This window comes from Pelobates fuscus, chromosome 4 (assembly GCF_036172605.1).
Source record: "Pelobates fuscus isolate aPelFus1 chromosome 4, aPelFus1.pri, whole genome shotgun sequence".
Classification (NCBI taxonomy): Eukaryota; Metazoa; Chordata; class Amphibia; order Anura; family Pelobatidae; genus Pelobates; species Pelobates fuscus.
This window is the reverse complement of record NC_086320.1, coordinates 289,411,525-289,432,279: the sequence shown is the minus strand read 5'-3', so window position 1 is coordinate 289,432,279 and position 20,755 is coordinate 289,411,525. Positions and strand designations below refer to the sequence as shown.

Below are 20,755 nucleotides of genomic sequence, written 5' to 3'. Positions count from 1 at the left end.
AATGTAGTTTACTCACCTTTATTCCAGCGCTGTGCGTGTCTGCTGGTGCTTGCTCCACTCCTGACCCACCTACTTGGATGACATCATCAGAATTGATGATCATAGCAAATTACAATGCTTTCCCATAGGACGGTCTCAACCAATGAGGCAGGCCAGGGGTGAGGGTATCTCTGTGAGGAAAGTTCGGTGGAGTTGCTGAACGTCACAGAGTTCAGCACTGCCCCAGGAAGCACCTCTAATAGTCATCTTAAGGAGTGGCAACTGGAGGTGTCCCTATACTGTAGCGTAAACACTGCTTTTCTCTGAAAAGACAGTGTTTACAGCAAAAGCCTACAGGGACAAACTATAATCACCGAAACAAATACATTAAGCTGTAGTTGTTCTGGTGACTATAGTGCTCCTTTAGCCCCTTAAGGACCAAACTTCTGGAATAAAAGGGAATCATGACATGTCACACATGTCATGTGTCTTTAAGGGGTTAATATCATTTATTAAATAAAGATATCTTTCTCTATCTTAGAATAACTGTGTATTCCTTACGTTCAAGACAGTGGTTTATAGAGACCCCATGTACTGGCATTGAATTTCCTTATTAGACATCAGAAGTCTTGTAGAAATCTGCCAGGGGATCTGTCATGTCCAACAGTACTTTTGCTCTTTTTAAAGAGCTTTAAATTCCATCTATACATTGTGCTAGCAGCTTTGTTAGCTAATGTGTAGATTGGGAGAAATACTGATTTAAAAATAGGTATTTTTGTTACCTGTTAAACAATCCTTCTGCATAAACTCTATGCCGAAGAATTGATTCACAAAGGAGAGCAGAAGGGACCACCCATATGCTGTCCTTCTGTTTCCATGCAAAGCAACCACAGCGCATGTGCTGTGGTTGCTATAGTAACTCTCTAGCCAGCACTGCTAGCGCTGACTAAGAAGTAAATGAATGGAGAGAGTAACATCTCTCTGTTCTGATGCTGGTTTACTGGCTATGAAGCCAGCATGTGCGGAGTGAGGGCTGACAAGAGGTGGGACAATGGGCGGGGGAGCAGAGGGTAAGGTAACGTAATGCTTGGAGGTGATAATTGCAATCTGTAAGAGAAAACGCCTACAAAAATGTATATAACAAAGTGAACATAAGGTTCTGTTTAAACACCAGTAGGATTACTGAATATGACCGGCTCCTTTCAATGTAAACGCACTGACTTTTCTAAGTTAGGCATGCCAAAGGATTTTTATACAGTATATCACATTTCAATAATTTTCTTCCTAAGGGTGAAATTGATTCAATAGCACTAAAGTTGGAATTTGAGGATGAACTTAGTTCCATACCACCAGAGGGAGGTGAAGACTCTCAAAATATTACTCCAGTAAAACCTGTAAAACCTAAAAGGGAACGTAAAGAACCAGGCAAGTGCATATAGCAAAACAGATTTGCTTATTTATTGGCTACTTTGCAACTTGATTTCCCTCTCAAGCATTTGGGAAAGAATGTCTACTGTTATCACAGAATACCATTGCTTCGATTCAGCCAATGTTTACCTCTTTTACTGCATCTAATTTTCATAATGGTACTTAGACCTCTTTGTGTCTGTACTGTTCATTTTGCATTTAGAGATATCCTGCTTTACTCTCACTTATCTGAAATTATTTATTTCAAGTCACAGTTTAAGATTGACTTGTTTCTTGTTAAGGTTCTCGGCCCAAGAAGACCTCGTTGACTCCAAAACCAATCTCCACCAAGAAAATTAAGAAGCGAAACCCTTGGTCAGAAGATGAGTTAAAGTCAGATAGTGACATGGAGGAAGTTGAAGCAGAACCTGTAGTCATTCCTCGGGACAACCTTCTACGACGAGCAGCCGGTATGTACCCAGTGATCATTACAAGATTTTAATCTTACATGTCATATTTGTGTTTTTTCCGTTAATCAATTTATATTTTTATATTTAAATGGACCAGTGACTCTTTAACGCTCCATTATGAAGGTCACAGTTTCTGTTTTAATTGGCCATTAGCATCAGGGTAGCCCACTTCTTAAAAAAACAAAACCAAAGAAAGTATTTTCAGAACTTAGTCGAACACTATGGGGTCAGGAATACAAACATGTATTCCTGACCCTATAGTGTTAAAAACACCATCTGCCTCCCTTGCCATCCTAAATATAGTAATATATTACTTTTGTTCCAGTATGCTGCTGCTGGCTCTGCCCCTGATCTCACTGCTTGGATGAAATCAAGAGTTGCTCAAAGCCACTCATGTATTGACAGATCAGGGGCAGAGCCAGCACAAGCCAAACACATCCCTTGCCAAACAGCACCTCTTCAGAGAGATACATTGAATTAATGCATCTCTATAAGGAAAGTTCAGTGTCTCCATGCAGAGGGTGGAGACACTTAATGGCAGTGCTGCACACTGTGCAGAACTGCCCCAGGAAGCACCTCTAGTAGCCATCTGAGGAGTGACCAGTGGAGGTATCCTTAGGCTGTAATGTAAACACTGCATTTTCTCTGAAAACACAGGGTTTACTGCAAAAAGCCTGAACGGAATGATTATTCTCAACAGAACAAATACAATAAGCTGTAGTTGTTCTGGTGACTATAGCGTCCCTTTAAAGATTGCTTTAGTATTGAGTGCTGAAATCATTATTGCACTGAAGTGAACAGTTAGAAAAATATATTCCACTGAATGCATTTGTGCATATGCATTGTGAGTGCAAATTTACACTTTACCAATGCTATCCTTAATACGACTGTGTTGAGGTTTGTATGTGTACAACTGGCTGCAAAGCTGTTAGATTAGAATGCTTTGTCATGTAAATGGGCAAAGGGCAGGGAGTTATGCAGCATTTATGTCAAAAGGCATAAAGTAACCTAAACATAATGGCTATGAATTAAACCATACTTTTTAAAATTTTGCTTAGCTTTTCCTCATCTTTTCTGGCAGAAGCAAGGTATTTGACTTGTAGAAGTAAGCGTCAACATGACAACTCGTATTTCATTATATGTTGCAGCCGAGAGGCCCAAGTACACATTTGATTTCTCAGAAGAAGAAGATGCAGATGATGATGACGATGATGGTATTATCAGTCGCAATAATGTTTTTAATGATGTGAAACCCCAGTCATCGCCTGTCACAAATAACCGTGATGATGATGATGATGCCGAAGAAGAGATTGTTTCAGATAGTCCAGAAAAAGATGAATTTGAATTCTCTTCATTCAAATCAACGTCGTCATTAGAGTAAGCAGAATGCTTTTTGTTTATCTTAACATGTATTTTTTACTTATGTACTGTTTCTTAATGCATCTGTTTCCAGAAAAATGGAACTGTAGAGTTTTTCCCTCTGATACATCACACATATATTGAGAAGAAGAGCTATTTTCACTACACATTTTAACGCAAAATCACTGGCTTTATTAAGTCTAGTTTTGGGATCTAGCTTCTAAATCTAATAAACTATCATTATGTGTCTTGTGGCCCCTCTAGTGCACCACTATAGCTTAAAACATTAGTGTCATTTCACTAGCTCTCACATCGCATACAGTAGCAATCTTTCACGCACACATTACACCTGGGAAAAATCTTACCCTCGAAATTCCATCTGCATGTGTAGAACAGACATAACGCAGTTATCCCATCCAGCACCCATGCCAAATACAGCAATCACGTGGCCTCACATGATATTTATCTACGATACACAGTATCACATGCAGAATTCTAATCATACATGCACACCCTCATCACAGTGGGCAAGCCACCCTTATTAAATTACCGGTAACACATGCACAACAAACATAAATATTCAACAAGTAATGTAATGTTCCACCACAGCCTGGCTACGAAATGTGTTTATTCCTTACATTTTAAGTCTTAGAAATCAAACCTAACATTTTTAAAAGCCGATTTCTATCTTAAATGCTGTTTTTATATATTTTCCTGGTCTAGAAAGGCAACAGACTCTCAGAAGAAAAAAGAGTCTGACATCTTTTCTTCCACATCGTTTTCTGAAAAATTAGAAGGTAATACAAAGTTGGTTTATTTTCTGCAAAATTATGAAATGGGTAATTTTAGAATCTCTTCTTACTGAGTTTATGCTGATTACATACAGTTGTATGAAGTCTAATGAGACTAATTTAGGCTCAACTGACAAACCTGGATGTTATTGGAAATCGTGATACTCTGACATTCTCAGCATTTACTTTGATGTTCTGAGAAATAACTAGTACTCTACATTTGAGTTTTCATTTTAATATAAATATATATGAGCCAAACCCATTTTTTTGTTTTTTGCGAGAGTGGCTTACTTTCCCAGTTTAATAGAAACTACATAAGCCAAAGAAAAGGTAATGACGCCCCTATAGAAAGCACCAATTCCTGGTGTTCTAACAAAGGGTCCAAATGAACCTTAAAACTGTCAATTGATTTATTTTTTATTTATTTTTTGTGTAAGGGAAGTTTGGATAGGGTTTACAAATACAGAGAACATGTCTCAATGAGACCTACTTTGAACAGTTTACATTTTCTAATCATCTAATTCTAAGAGAATTCAATGAAAAAAATCCATTCCTAACATTCTCAATAGCATTGAAACCATATTGTCCAATAATGTGGGTAGAATACCTCCAAATACTTGTTTGTTTTTGAGAAATTGTACATAAAAAAATGATTGTGTGTGTGTGTCCCACTCTCCATGGGCTAATAGGACCTTTTTTTCTATTTAAAGACACCATAAAGTACATTAGTGACGAGGAGGAGGAGGATGTTGATGAACCTTCTCCCCTGTACTCTTCTTCATTCACATTCAAATCTTCAGAGACGCCTGTTAGCAAAGGATCTACAAAGAAAAGTAAGTATGTGCAGAGTTATCTGCAGTAATTGTCCTTTATTGTTTAGACCAGGATGACCATGAACATTTATAAATAGCACTAAATCCAAATCATGCGACACTGTTCGACATAATAATAGAATTATTTTTTTTTCTTAAAATAAGAATGTAACTTTTTTGAAAACTTTTTTTTTAAATGGATGTTCTTTCTACAAAGGTGTAGATAACAAATTCAGTGACTTATTAAATCATTATTGAGCTAGCAGATTCACAATCAAATTTGTAGATTGATAGTCGTTGGTTAACGTATATTAGCTTCTTCTTTCAAATATGGTTGCTGCAGTTGATGGATTTGTATCATAGGCGTGCGCAGCCTAATGTATAAGGGTGTGCACCCTAAAGCGCAAACACACACGCCGCGTGTGTGTATATGTGTGTGTGTGTGTGTGTGTATATATATATATATATATATATATATATATATATGTATATGTGTATGTGTATATACATACATACTGCTGTATGTGTGTATTGTTGGGGGGATATATATAATATATATAGCCAAGTTCCTCTAGTGAGGTCTGAGCGTTGCCGCGGCAACGCTCAGATCTCGCGAGAGTGAACTCTAGCCCCGCAGGCTAGAGTTCACTCTCCACTGGACCACCAGGGATAGCAGCAGCACGGTCAGACCTCACGAGAGGAACCCGGCTATATATGTTAACTAAACGGTCCCCCCAACCCACACACAAACAGCGCCCTTGCACGCACACACACAGCGGGGGAAACGTGCTGCTGCTATCCCTGGTGGTCCAGTGGACAGTGAACTCTAGCCTGCGGGTCAAGAGTTCACTCTCGCGAGATCAGCGTGTTGCCGTGGCAACGCTCAGACCTCGCGAGAGGAACCCGGCGGAGTTGCTGGCAAGAGCTCCCCGGGTCCTCTCCTGCCTCCCCGCCTGCTTGTGGGTCCTCCCTCACTGGCCCATGGAGGCACATAGCGCAGGCCGCGGGGATTAGGGTGTGCCCAGGCCTATGATCTGTATGCTTCTGCAATGCTAACTGAGGCATTCTGCATTGCATTATGGATATAAAACACATTCAATACAGGAAGAGTGCACATGTTCACTTGGGGCATTATATAATGCCATAAACTGTATTTTAATTTTTCATATGTAGAAGAAGGAAATAATTGGACTTATAATATTGATGTGTACTAAAAACAAAAACCACATGCATGAAGTGGTTTATTACATGTTTGACACCCATACAGGCCATACATTTAAGAACAAATTTCTTGCTTAGTTCAGACATTTTATTGCATTTCTGTCTATGTACAGTTATATTGTAACAGCTGCTATTGTCTGTTTATGCATGTTGTTAAAGGAAAACTCCAGATTCTCTAAAAGCACTAGATTCACAAACATTCCAACATTGGAGTGTCAGCCTTTGTAGCTGTCTTGTGTAGTTTGTGAGCCAAAAGGCATAGTTTAAAAAATAAGACACAGATTTATATTCTTTCTTGTGAAATACTATATATTTTTTTCTGACAAAGATGGTTTCTCCATAATTGCAGCAAAAACAACTTCAGATGGCACCCCAAAACCGAAACGACCTTCAAAGCCAAAGAAGTCTGAGATTTTGGTGAATTCTGATTCTGATTTAGAGTTTAGCTCTCCAAAGAAATCTGCAACACCCAAAGGTAGGTTATGTGTTCTCTCGGCAAGTATACAGTTCACATTTATTTGGCTCCCTCTCTGTACTAATTTGGGCTTCTGAGGCTCTCCCTTGTCTGCTTATCATTACCACTTTGCATCATATCCTGTCTCGGTGGTTATAGGTGGTTTATAAGTGTAGAAATACAATATATCTATGTAGGTGTAAAACTGCCCCCCTGGATCAGTAACGTCAGTGCAGGTATTTTACTTCTGTGCTGTACCCGAAATTCTAAGATTTACCTGTGTGCTCAATCAATCCAGAAGTATGTCCATGTTATTACATCCTGTAACGGAACCGCTGGCTCCCCGACCGGGTACCCTCCGCTGACGGATGCTCCTAGTGCTTTCTGAGGTCTCCAAGCACTCCGCCTGACACCATAACCACTGCAGACCCCACGAACCGCCGCAGCTTGGTTGGGGTCTCGCCGACTCCACCCCCTCTGGACCCAAGACCAGGGCCCAGCTTCCAGTAGGTGGACCTCTCCGAATTCCAGAGAGCAGGAACAGGAACAAGCTCTTAGCAGAGCTCAGCGATTATACCCTGGGGAGTATAGTGATTATAGCAATCCCCAGAGTGTAGTTCTCCAATCCCCCAAACATGAGCTGAAACTTCATGAAGGTACAAGATGATCTGAGGTGCTAGCACACCCAGTCTGGCTTTTATTACAGTTGTTGCAAATACAGGACCGCCCACAGGGAGGGATAAAACAACCAATCATATCACAGTTACATCCCACATATTCCCTCCCCTTATCCTGAGAGGAAACTCAATTATACATACAGTTAAAACATACTTTTTACCCAACTTTCATAACTCTAAAACCATACATCCAATCTCTATAAAAATACATATTCACAATTATCCATTCAGGGGAACAACATATTAAAAAATGGTGCGAATCAGACCAGTGGTTCAAAAGTTAAGGGAAAGTCCTTTGTTACCAAATGAAGCGTGGCTTTTCTTCCCAAAACAGTTCCACAGAGTCTCTATCCTGGAGATAATTGGGAAGTAATCCAATTATCTCCAAGGACAGAGGTAAAACTCCATTAGCCACATGGCAGACAAAGGACAATAAAAGACGTAAAAATACATACTGTTACATTTATCACATAGGTAAATTGTAAATGTGTAGGTTCTAACACATAATAACATACATAATATTGAAGACAGCCTGAATGCAATCTGCTACACAGTCTTAAAGGGACATTGTTCCTAAAAGTCATAATATGTCCACGGATGGTTTTTAAAGGGCCAGCAGCAGCACCATACAAATCCAATATGCCCAAAGGTTGCACCTGAAGGGCCCAATCTCCCAGGGACAATAGTCAACAGGTAAGAGGCTGGCAATCAGGCTCCTCCAACAGCCAGGGGTAAAGGGCAGCTTGTCGCCAATAAACCCAGTGACAAAAGGCATTTTGTCACACATCCTTTAGCACAGTTTAATAGAATCTGATCGACAGGGAACAGAAATGCAATTCTTACATGATATTTACGTGTGTGTATCAATACCTTCCGTGTTATGGCACTGCTTTGATAGACATGTTTATTTCTTTACACTGTTCACTGCGGTAAGTTAATACTGATCTAGCCCACAATAGTAGAGCTGCTAAAATCCTTATATTCATTGTGTTAGAGATACTTTGTTTTCTATTGTTTCCAAACTATTTTGACCTTATTGTTTCAGTTTATCACTACTGTAAGCTACAAAAACTGTAATTTATCTTGGGTCTGACTCCTGTTTTCCATTTAAAATACAGCTAAAGGAAGAGGAAGGAAAAGAAAAACATCCGATTCAGAAAATGAAGGGGATTATACTCCTGGGAAAAAACCTACAAAGCCTGCATCATCCAGCAAAGTAATTCTCATGTGTTTTGCTTTTATTTCTCCTTATTTGTGTTTTGCTTTTCCTTCCTGTTTATGTTTGTTGATTTATTTAGACATTATGGAGTTCCAAATAATCTAGAGAAGTGTGAGTGACTAGAAAAGAAGAATCTTCTAAACAGCTACCCCCATAGTCAGTTGTTTGGAGTAGCATTCCATTTTCTTTAGTGGTTTATACGTTACAGCACATTACGGAAGAAATCCTATTTTAACCCCTTAAGGACGCATGACGGAAAATTTCCGTCATAAATGAAAATTAACCCCTGATTGCCACAATCGTGGGGTTAATCTTCCTGTAGTGTGTCTCCCTATCGGAGGCACACTACCATGGGCAGTTTCACTGATTCAGCCCATGTGATCGCTCTGACCAGGAGTCAGAGTGATCACACGTGCTGCAGTGAAACCCGATCTGTTTCCCTGCAGCTCCGTGTGGGCTGTGAACAGCAGAGAGACAGATCGGTGCTGATCTTTCTCTCTGCAGGAAAAAAAAGTGTTAGCAATAAAATCCCCCCCCCCCCCCCCCCCCACCTCTTTCAAATAAAATTTAACCCCTTCCCTGCCCTTTGATCAGCCTGCAGTGATCAAAATACAGATCACAGTATTTCACTGTGATCTGATTTTTTTCTTTTAACCCCTGAGGGTTAACTTTTAACTTCCCCTAATCCTCAGGGGATAAATGTATTTAATTCTTTTAAATATTTTAAAATATTTATTTATTTAGCTAAGGTGGGGTATAAGTTAGTGGGGAAATTTGGGGATTTACGGTTAGGCTAGTTAAGGGTTAAAAGTTAAAACTTTTTAAAAGTTTAAACAAAGTTTTAAAATAGTAAAATAAGTTGTTAAATGCTAAATAAAACTTTTAAAAAGTTAAAAAAATGTTTAAAAAAGGGGGGAAATGCGTATTACCGATACACTTGGTACAGGCTAGCGAAAAAATGATACCATGGTAAGGTTTCAAATATGCCTTTTGAAACACCCTGGGGTGTCTTCTTTAGGAAATGGTATGCCTTTATGGGGTAGCTGGAATAATTAACCTGCAAACAAACCTCCAAAGTGGGGTATGGACATAGCGGAAAAATGTAAAGTTTGAAAAAACTTCAATGTCCGCATATACCTGGCAAAGGTACATATGGGGGTATAACTGTGCTCAGACGACATAGCTGAGCAAGATAGGAAGTATTATATAGCCGTAGCACACATAAGGTTTGCAAAATACACAGTACAAAATCACGGTGTGTGTCAAAAAAGCAGAAAAAATGCTTATTACCACTACACTTGGTACAAGCTAGCAGAAAAATGATCCCCCACTAAGGTTCAAATTATGACTTTTGAAATACCCTGGGATGTCTTCTTTAAGAAATAGTATGCTTTTATGGGATAGTTGGAATATATAGCCTGCTAAAAAACTTCAAAGTGGGGTAACAACACAGCGTAAAAATTCAAAGTTTGACAAAACCTGCAATGGCTGTGTCTGAAATGTGCCCCTTCAACGTCCCCATATAACTGGCAAAGGTACATACGGGGGTATTGCTGTACTCAGACAACATAGCTGAGCAACATATAAAGTATTATAAAGCCGTAGCACACATAAGGTTTGCAAAATATACAGTACAAACTCACTGTGTGTCAAAAAGGCAGAAAAAAAATGCTTTTTACCACTGCACTTGATACAAGGTAACGGAAAAATTATCCCACGCTAATGTTCAAAATTTGTCATTTGAAATACCCTTGGGCGTCTTCTTTAAGAAATAGTATGCCTTTTTGGGGTAATTGGAAAAAGCAGCCTGCTAACATATTTAAAAATAGAATACGGACCCATTCAAACTCTCCATGTAAATTCACACTTAAAAACCTGAACTTATCACATCTCTTTCACAGCACTGTAACTTCACAAAATAGTGTCTGGGTCATACATTGGGCATATTGTTTTACTCAGAAGAGGTAACTGAGCATACTCAGGGGGAATTTATGACAGTAGCACTTATCAAATGTAAGAAATACCCAGCGAAAATGCAACATGTATGTAAAAAAAAATATTTTTTTTTTCTCACCACAAAATGTGAAATAAATTGGTGAAAACATGGTGGCAAGTTAAGGTATAATATATGCCTAATAACATACCCTTGGGTGACTGCTTTCTCAAATGGGAGGCCTTTATGGGGTTATTTGAACAGTCAAATGGCTATAATGCCACAAATTCAGACATATGACCATCTATGAAAATTCCAACTATAGAAACTGAAATAGCATGGTCTCCTATATGGCACTGTAGCTTCACAGAATAGGGGCAAAGGTATACAATGGGGATATCGTTGTACTCAGCAGATGTAGCTGAACACAATATGGGGTTCTGTACAGGGATAGCACACACTAGGTTTACGAAATACACATTACAAAAACCTTGTTATATGTGAATATGCCAAAATAGAGAAAAAACACAATTTTACTCCAATATTTAGCAGAGATTGGCGGTGAAATGGCTACGCAAAAAGTGTCAAACTAACCTTAGGTAAATAGGCTGTGATGTCTACTTTACATAAATATATACTTTTGTGTGGTAATTTTGTTTCCTGTAATGGGTATTAAACTTCCAAGACAAACATACCAACTTCTAAAATTGTTTCACATTGAAATTTTATTTTAGACCTTGTAGTTTGTGACCTGTAACTTTCAAAATAAACTGAAATCCTACACATATTATGTACTTTGTAAATCAAGACACATAAATTAATTGATTTTGAATTACTTTTCCTAAGCTGTACATATTATGCACACATTATTATTGCCAAAACGTGGGGAAAAAAGCTTTTTTTTTGTTTTTTCCACATTATTTTACATTTTTTTTGTAATAAATGAGAATTTATACATGTATAGGTCACATCAAATTAAAGCCCTGTTTGTTGTCTAAAAAACGGTATATAATATGTGTTGGTACAATAAATTAGAGAGATGCAAATTGCAGTTGAACACAAACAGCAAAAAATGCAAAAATTGCTTGTGTCCTTAAGGGTATGTCCAGCTTCTGAAGCTGTGTCCTTAAGGGGTTAATGAGTAGCTGGCCAAATATTTAGTTCAAACATTTAAATAATTTGCTGTTTAATGGGTAAGGTTTCTCAGTCACTTTCTATTCAATTAAGAAAGGGAGTAAAAGGTAACTTCTTACATTTTCTTATTTAGCAACTCAAGAAGGGTCAAGCCCTGACTTGTGAGTTTTGTGTCCTACAAACTATTTAATAGGATTAAAATGCTCACAACCTCTGTAGCCCCTTTCTTCATTTTTTTTTTTATCCATTTGGTTGTGTATCTCCAGAGAGGTCTGTTGTGACAGTGTTTTAACCTGTCTGATGTGTAAAATGATCCTTGTTTAGGAATCACAGGAATTCTGAGTAGTCAAATGCTGGTGAAGTAATTTCAAGCCTTTCTTTAATGGCTCCTGTACACACTGTAAGATGCATTTGAAGCTATACGTATAATACTGTGTAATACAAAAGTGTGGATGACTGCGTTATGGCTTAGTAAAGTGAAAATATTCTTTTGACCTATTTCTTTCTTTTACATTAAAGGGACACTATAGGCACCCAGACAACTTTAGCTCATTGCAGTGGTCTGGGTGCAGTGTCCGTTTTGCATTTAGTGCTGCAATGTTAAACATTGCAGTTACATTACAGCACTAAGTCTGCCTACAGTGGCTGTCTCCCTGACACCCACTGTAGGTGCTTCCTGCATCCAAACTGACCTTTGGTTCGGTATCAGACACTGGACATCCTCATGCTCTGCATGTGGACATCCAGTGTCAGATTTACTCCCCATAGCAAAGCATTGATTCAATGATTTCCTATGAGGAGGTCTGATGCGTGAGCGTCATGTCATTTGCCACACCTGTGCAGTAGTGCCTGCTTGTCGCAGGACGCCGGAGGAAGCGGTGCGTCGACCCAGCACTGTGGGACATCGGCGCTGTGATAAGGTAAGTAAAAGTTTTTTGTTTTTTTTAACCCTTTACTCAATACGGAGGGAGGAGGCAGGGGGAGCGATAGTGCCAGGAATACAGCTTTGAATTCCTAGCTCTATAGTATCCCTTTAAAATTAACAATCTATTTACAAATTTTTTGTGAAGTTGGTAACCTTTGCAGAACCATTTTCCACTTATATTGCTTTTACCACAAGCTAAGCCAGTTAACTTTGGTTTCCTAACGACCAATTAGTGCAACATAAAATCGCAAATTGATTAATGTATATTTTGTTATCATAATGCCCAGAATATCCGTGTCTTATTCAATATACTTGTCCTTTTTATTATAGAAAACTAAGAAGCAAGTGTTTGACCACGACTCAGACGGAGACATTTTTCCATCAGAAGTTGGATCTGAAAGTGCATCACGACAAAGGCCAGGCCGAGCAAGGAAAGAAGTGAAATATTTTGCAGAATCAGATGATGAAGATTTTGTTATGTATTAATTATGTGCTGGAACACAGGCACTGAAACATTTTCCAACGAAGTATCTTGTGTAGTCCTATTGTCCCTCCTGTTGCAGACTTTTGTACATTGTCTTATTTTATGTGATGACGTATTTGATGGTTTTTATTATTGTGTAGACATTTTAACATTTTGTTGTTACACATACAGTTTTCTGCTCTTTTTTACTCATTGAAATGTCATGTATTCGTCCGGACTTGGCTTGTAGAATTGTTTTAGACGGCTGTGCCAAGGCACACATTTTAATTGTCCTGTTTGAAAATGAGGAAAAAAAAATCCAAACACACAATTCTGCTTTTATGAAATAAGAATGAAATATTAAAAAAAAGGAAATAGTATGCCATTTAGTTTGTTTTCTGTTTTGCTAATAATGCTTGGAAAGATTTAAAATAAATATATTTTATTCTTTGCCAGGAGACTCCATGGAAAAAAGGTAAACAGTATATGAACATAGAAAGCATTGTTAAACAATCTCAATGTACAAACAGAGCCAGTGAAGGTACATCACAGACTTGCTAAAATATCCCCAGAAATTCTACTAGTGCTTTATATGAGACCTATGAACATTTTGATTTATTGTGTTAAAACAACTACTGTGGTATCACCACCACTGTGATACGAAGAGGCTGTTTCTTTATTTTAGGGGGTGTAAAAAACACCTCATTTATTTTAATTATGGGCCAGATAATATGCTATTTTTGACGTTAGTGGAACAAAGCAATCATACTGTAAACCAATTGTTTTCTAGTTCTGTAATAACCTCCTGTTTGGGTTAAGGATCTTAAGAGCAGGGGTTGAAGTGATACATCCTCACCCTCATGGCAAACAGTTCACAAATATTTAGTGGTGAACAGGCCCTTTTGTGGAGTCTTTTTGTTTTTAATATTTTTGTTACAACACCAAGGGAATTTATGGAGACCTCGAATGCTATACCCACTCTTAGGTAGTGAAACACACACAAACATTTCTCTAATGGCTTGTGAACAAGTAAACATAAAAACATTGTAACACTGGAAAATGCCTTGAGGCTATCATTACTGCAGTGATGTATCTATATATCATCCACCAGACCATCCCATCTCGTCTTTCCCATTTTAAAGTGACATTGACAACTCTACAATGAAATATCGTCTAACTGAACAGGCAGTTACTCTGATACAAAACTTTCTTCAGTTAATGTAGTGATTTACAGTTTCCTCACACAGTTTAGAGTAGAGGATAGACTTAAACAATGCAGTTGAGGACATGTATAGAGATTTTATAACTTAATGAAAGTCTTTTTTTTTTCTTTTTTTTATGGACATGTACAACAGTCCATATTTTTTCCACTTTATCTTGATCATTTTATGTATCCAAGATGGCTGAAAAGCACCAAACATCCAGCAGAGAGAACAGAACAGTAAATATGTATATACAAAGTCCGCTTGTCTTAGATAAGTCTTTAGAGATCATGCAGTCTGATGATCAGAAGAGAAAATACTTTTTTTGTTCTGTAAATCGTCTGCTTTAGTGTTTTTTTTTATGATTTTGTTTGTTTGAATTCAAAGTCCAGCTAAGTTCAAGAATGTAAACAGCAAAAGTATGTAGGTTTAATATAAACGCGCCAACTTGGTCTCTTCTGTGGAGGAAAGGGGAGTGGAAGGTCTTAACTTTTTGTTTCCAAAGACCGCAACGGGAAAAGAAAATCTGTTCCTTGCTTGTCATCCCTGTGTGCATATTGTGTTGGGAATGTCAGATGTAGAAAGGGAATGTCTTATTGCACTTGTGCACATTTGCTGACACGTTCCTCTGAGCTGGTTGAGATGCAATCACTGTGCTCTTCTTTGTTGTCATTTGGGCTTGATGATGTCTCATGCCCCTCTGAGTTTTCTAACATTTCCTGAATCAGAGGTGGCATGGAGCCAGGTATTTCCAGCTTCAGTGTGATAACACGTTCTGCTCCTGCATGGAAAAACAAAAAACAACTGTTAAGTAAACACTAACTTTTAATTATTTTTTTTGGCAGAGCTACAGGTTGTTCACCAATAAGTGGTATTTTAAGTGTACATTTTCATGTGTTCCTTTCTAAAGTGAAGAAACGTAGGTGTTTTGCAAAGCATTTTTGTAGCTTTCAAAAGGTGCCATGCAATAGTTTTGTCTTTTAGTAAAGAAAGCCTGTTAGAGTAGTATTGGCTTAAACCAGGCTTCTTCAAACTCCAGCCCTCCAGATGTTGCGGAACTAAAACTCCCAGGATTCTATGAATGAAATAGGTTGAGAATCATGGGAGTTTTAGTTCAGCAACATCTGGAGGGACGGAGTTTGGCCTTAAACGAACAGCCAGCTCCACTCCAAGTGCACTGTGTTTTTTTCATCACAGGAAGCTGAACTATGGACCTGTGTCTGCTGTGACTACAAGGCCCTTACCTGAGCCAGTTTTCAACTTGATTGTGCAATCTGCAGATGCATTGCATGCTGTGTGCCTTAAAATTAAGCATCTCCTGTTTATAATGCAGAAATGTTTGTTTTTCTGCAGTGCTACATACAAAACTGGTCAAAAAAAGAGAGGACAATGATTAAACCTGAAGTGGTGTATATTTGCACTAAAGTTAAAACTGCAGATTATACCGACTATAATATACAGAGGTGTTTAACCCCTTAAGGACACATGACATGTGACATGTCATGATTCCCTTTTATTCCAGAAGTTTGGTACTTAAGGGGTTAAGTAGGTTAACAGCCTATTGAGTGCACAATTAAAACTTAAAATTGCTGCTCAGAGTAGTTATTTTGCGGACAATGTTTTCTTTGCAGTTAAGACACGGTTAAAATCAGGGCCGGATTAACATAGGGGCTGATGGAGCTGCAGCTCCAGGCCCAGGCCCATGGAATAGGCCCATTTACACATTACTCTTAGGTTTGCCACCTGACTGGTATTTTACTGGCACAGCCAATATTTGAGGCTGCCGTGACGTGACGGTATTGCAGTAATACCAGCAATACAAATGCAGGTATTTTTCTCAAAATAATTAGATTACTCTGCAATACCAGCACCAGCCAGTAGGGGTCACTGTGTGTGGAGAGAGGCAGGGATAGGAAGTTACAGCATTTTCCTGCCTCTCTCTACTACTTACTGATCCATGGGGGAGCAGCAACACAGCACAGAGTCCAGACAGCAGCTCTACAGCTCAGGTAAGTGAGGGATGGGGGGAAAGGCAGCAGGGACACATGGGGACACTGAGACACTAGGGGACACTGAGACACTAGGAGACACAGACACTAGGGGACACAGACACTAGGGGACACAGACACTAGGGGACACATGGGGACTCAGACACTGGGAGACCTGGAAACACTGACACTTGGGGACACTGGAAAACATGGGGATGCTGAGACACATGGGGACGCTGTGAGACATTGGGAAACACTGAGACATTGGGACACGGAGACACTATGTCCCCATTTCTCCCAGTGTCCCCCATCCAGTCTCGCTAGTGTGTCTGAGTCCCATGTCTCAGTGTGCCTAGTGTCCCCATGTGTCTCAGTGTCGCTATATGTCCCAGTGTCCCCATGTCTATGTCCACAACTGTCCCCATGTCTCCCAGCCAGTGTCCCCTAGTCTGTGTCCACATGTCTGTGTCCCTAGTGTCTTAGTGTCCCCAAATATTTCAGTGTCCCCATGTCTCCCAGTGTCTGTGTCCCATGTCTCTCAGTGTGCCTAGTGTCCCCATGTGTCCCAGTGTCCTCATGTCTATGTCCACAACTGTCCCTATGTCTCCCAGTGTCCCCAAGTGTCTGTTTCCCAGCCAGTGTCCCAGTGTCTGTGTTCCCATGTCTCTGTGTCCCTAGTGTCCGAAATGTTTCAGTGTCCCCATGTCTCCCAGTGTCTGTGTCCCTAGTGTCCCCATGTCTCCCAGTGTCTGTGTCCCTAGTGTCCCCATGTCTCCCAGTGTCTGTGTCCCTAGTGTCCCCATGTCTCCCAGTGTCTGTGTCCCTAGTGTCCCCATGTCTCCCAGTGTCTGTGTCCCTAGTGTCCCCATGTCTCCCAGTTTCCCTAAATGTCTCAGTTTCCCCAAATGTCTCAGTTTCCCCGGGTCTCAGTGTCCCCGGGTCTCAGTGTCCCCGGGTCTCAGTGTCCCCGGGTCTCAGTGTCCCCGGGTCTCAGTGTCCCCGGGTCTCAGTGTCCCCGGGTCTCAGTGTCCCCGGGTCTCAGTGTCCCCGGGTCTCTGTGTCCCCGGGTCTCTGTGTCCCCGGGTCTCTGTGTCCCCGGGTCTCTGTGTCCCCGGGTCTCTGTGTCCCCGGGTCTCTGTGTCCCCGGGTCTCTGTGTCCCCGGGTCTCTGTGTCCCCGGGTCTCAGTGTCCCCATGTCTCTCAGTGTCCCCGGGTCTCTCAGTGTCCCCGGGTCTCTCAGTGTCCCCGGGTCTCTCAGTGTCCCCGGGTCTCTCAGTGTCCCCGGGTCTCTCAGTGTCCCCGGGTCTCTCAGTGTCCCCGGGTCTCTCAGTGTCCCCGGGTCTCTCAGTGTCCCCGGGTCTCTCAGTGTCCCCGGGTCTCTCAGTGTCCCCGGGTCTCTCAGTGTCCCCGGGTCTCTCAGTGTCCCCGGGTCTCTCAGTGTCCCCGGGTCTCACTGTGTCCCCAGTATCCTAGTGACATGGGGACACACTGAGGCATTGGGACACTGGGAGAAATGGAGACACTGGGAGACTAGGGGACTGGGCAGCATGGGGACACTGACACTGTGATACATAGGGACACAGACACTGGGTGCCTTGCGTGACTGAGACACTGGGAGCAATCCATCTATACAGCAGAATCAAACTGTGAGTAGTTTGTTGGTGATTTTACAGAATTTTCTCTGATGTCACTCCTTGTGATTACACAAATGATTAAGGCTGGTATTTTATTCCAAGAAAGGTGGCAACCCTAACTACTCTTCACATACTCTTGCTTAAAGGGTCAGGAACACAATCATGTATTTCTGACCCTATTATGTTAAAACCACCTGGCCCCTTCTTGCCTCCCCAAGTATAGTAAAATATAACTTGTATTCAAGTCTGCAGCTGCTGGCTCTGCCTCTGAACTGACTGTCTGCTGACATCATCAGAAGTGGTGGTCTGAGCAAATTACAATACTTCCCCATAGGATTGGCTGAGACTGTCAACTAGGCAGATCAGGGGCAGAGCCAGCACAAGTCCAACATAGCCCTGGCCAATCAGCATCTCCTCATAAAGATAAATTGAATCAATGCATCTCTATGAGGAAAGTTCATTGTCTGCATGCAGAGGGTGGAGACACTGAATGGCAGTGCTGCACACTAGGCATTACTGCCCCAAGAAGCACCTCTAGCAGCCATCTAAGGAGTGGTCAGTTGAGTTATTTTCTCTGAAAAGACAATGTTTACTGCAAAAGGCCTGAATGGAATGATTCTACTTACCAGAACAAATACAATAAGCTGTAGTTGTTCTGGTGACTATAGTGTCCCTTTAAGTTTGGAATCTTAAGAGGGATGTATGTGAACAAAACTTGTGTGGACTGGCTGACAATAAAATTAGTTTAGGTAATGCAGACGTTGGTCTCTCTAACACTGTGGCATATCCCCTTTCTTCTACACTCACTACATACACCTCTTCTCTGTCTCAGACTATGTACCAGGAACTTCTGCCTGCTAATAAGAAGGTAAGGAGACAAGTGGACCAGCGAGTGCTAGGGGACAGTCCTTAGAAAGCATGGAGTGAGAGCATCATTAGATTCATTTATGTCAAACTCAGGGTGCTGCCTGCTTAGTATGCCCTTAGTTGGACAGCCTGCAAGATTGGCGGGCAGCCTGACATGCATTCATGCCAGGCTGGCCTTCCAATTCTTTGGACAGACATGCCCCCTTTTTGGGCATGTTCTCCCCTTTTGGCAGGTCTGGTCACGTGATTCGCACCAGGGGCCCAACCCTTTTACCCCACCCATTGACTTCCTGCTTCACTGGACACTGCTGTTAGGGGTTATGGATTTACTTGAAAGATGAAAGCATAAATTAGAGAGAGATTAGCATAGAGTATGTGTTTTCTTATGGCTGCATCCTATGAGTTTCCCTCCAACACCATCTCCATTAGATACATGACGCTTGGGAGGTATGACTGTTTTAGTGTTTTTGGTCGATAAGATTCTGTAATTAGGCCTATCATAATTGTCAGCACCAGGCCCAATGTGCTCTTAATCCGGCCCTGGTTAAAATTATTTAAAAGGATTGTTGGCCAAGAAGGTCTTCCATATTATTGTAATATATATGGGCTGTTGGAACCCCCCAGAATTAGAGAGACCTGTGATTGGTCTCTTTATAACTGCAGGTTTGGTCAGGCTAGCCCATCCACCTTCCCCACACCTTCAAGGTCCATATAACCCTAATTGCCTGAAAGGCAAAATGCCCCCACCAGTCATATCACAAAAACGTTGCGAAATATCAGGTTCATTTACATGGTGATTTTTATTTTGAATTCTGGTTTGGCAGATTTCAATAGTGCAAAAGATTGTTTCAAAACCAGTCCGCTAAGGAATTAAGGCTGGCAAAGCAAAGCATCATGGGAGTTGTGTGTGTCAGTATGTCTGTGTGTGTCAGTACGTGTCTGTATGTGCATGTATGTGTCAGTATGTCTTTGTGTGTGTGTGTCAGTATTTCTCAGTGTATGTGGGTGTCCGTATCTCTGTCAGTGTATGTGCCTGTGTGTGGGTGTCAGTATGTTGATCAGTGTATGTGTCTGTGTGTCAGTATGTCTGTATATGTGCCTGTGTGTGTGTCAGTATGTCTGTATATCTGCCTGTGTGTGTGTGTGTCAGTATTTCTGTCTGTACGTCTACCAGTGTATGTGTCTGTGTGTCAGTATGTCGGTCAGTGTATGTGCCTGTTTATCTGTATGTAGTCAGTGTATGTATCTGTGTATCTGCTTGTGTGTCAGTGTGTACCTGTGCATCTGAGCCGCAACTTTAAATACAAATACACCCCTCCATTCAAACTTCAACACTACATACAAACACACTCCTGCATTGAAACGTCAACACTACATACAAGCTACATTCAAAAACAAACATTACACATAAATGCACACTTGCATTCCAACTCTAGTACCACATACAAACACATTCACACAAACATACTCCATACAAACACATGCTTACATTCAAACACACAAACATGACTCAGTGCTAAATACAACCCTGCAAGCATGGGAAACTGGTAGAGCCCCAGCTGTCAAAGCATTGTTGGAGTTGCACGACAGATGGGGTTCTACCTTTAGTCCAACCTTGCAATTGGGGGTCCCAATAAAATTCATTCTACTTTAGTACCGCCACTGCATTGGGATGGATGCCGTGATTGCATACCAGGGAGTGAGGGGCGAGGGCGGCAGGGCCCAGGGGGCCCAAGCAAACGCTTGCCCAGGGTCCAATTGTTATTAAAGACGGCCCTGTCCCCACTCTTATGTTTAAAGAAGTGGAGGCATATATATTCATGTAGGGAGTGGCTGAAGCCCTCCACTCCATGTAATGCAGTGTTAATTTTGGAGGCAAATTTTAATTTAGTTTTAGTCAGTCTTTTGACTAAAAAGCCATTTTAGTTTTAGTCGTATTTTAGTCATCTGAATTGTATGTCTTGTTTAAGTCTACTAATCTCCAGTAGAATTTAGTCGACACAACTAAAAACTAATGGGTTTAGTTAAAGCCTCTGTTTCTTTGTGTGTCCCCAGCCCCTCTGTGGAGCTTTGCCCCAACTCTTAGCCCTCTTTGTGTATCTTCTCCACAGCCCCACTTGTGTGTCTCTTCCCTCCAGCACAGTGTCTTTTTCTTCCCCAGCCCCTTCATGATTTTCATCTCCCCTCGTGTCTTAATTCTTCCCAGCCAGCGTCTCTTAT

At 40.8% G+C, this 20,755-nt stretch overlaps 2 protein-coding genes across 7 annotated transcripts in view; one reads left to right on the top strand and one right to left on the bottom strand.

The window, feature by feature from the left end:
• The window catches only part of TOP2B (DNA topoisomerase II beta), a 58,126-nt gene extending 44,902 nt beyond the window's left edge, over window positions 1–13,224 (top strand). For 2 of the 3 annotated variants that reach the window (XM_063452186.1, XM_063452185.1), the window contains exons 29-36: window positions 1,269–1,404; window positions 1,689–1,856; window positions 3,005–3,233; window positions 3,939–4,012; window positions 4,717–4,839; window positions 6,368–6,514; window positions 8,289–8,386; window positions 12,712–13,224. In XM_063452186.1, coding sequence (XP_063308256.1) covers window positions 1,269–1,404; window positions 1,689–1,856; window positions 3,005–3,233; window positions 3,939–4,012; window positions 4,717–4,839; window positions 6,368–6,514; window positions 8,289–8,386; window positions 12,712–12,867 — 1,131 coding nt within the window. In that variant the 3' untranslated portion in view covers window positions 12,868–13,224. The remainder of the gene's footprint in view (window positions 1–1,268; window positions 1,405–1,688; window positions 1,857–3,004; window positions 3,234–3,938; window positions 4,013–4,716; window positions 4,840–6,367; window positions 6,515–8,288; window positions 8,387–12,711) is intronic. The other variant, XM_063452187.1, reaches the window with a different exon arrangement.
• A 936-nt stretch (window positions 13,225–14,160) lies between these two features.
• RARB (retinoic acid receptor beta) overlaps window positions 14,161–20,755 on the bottom strand; it is an 895,445-nt gene continuing 888,850 nt past the window's right edge. For all 4 annotated transcript variants that reach the window (XM_063452189.1, XM_063452190.1, XM_063452192.1 and 1 more), the window contains one exon: window positions 14,161–14,827. In XM_063452189.1, the coding sequence (XP_063308259.1) occupies window positions 14,640–14,827 (188 nt within the window). In that variant the 3' untranslated portion in view covers window positions 14,161–14,639. The remainder of the gene's footprint in view (window positions 14,828–20,755) is intronic.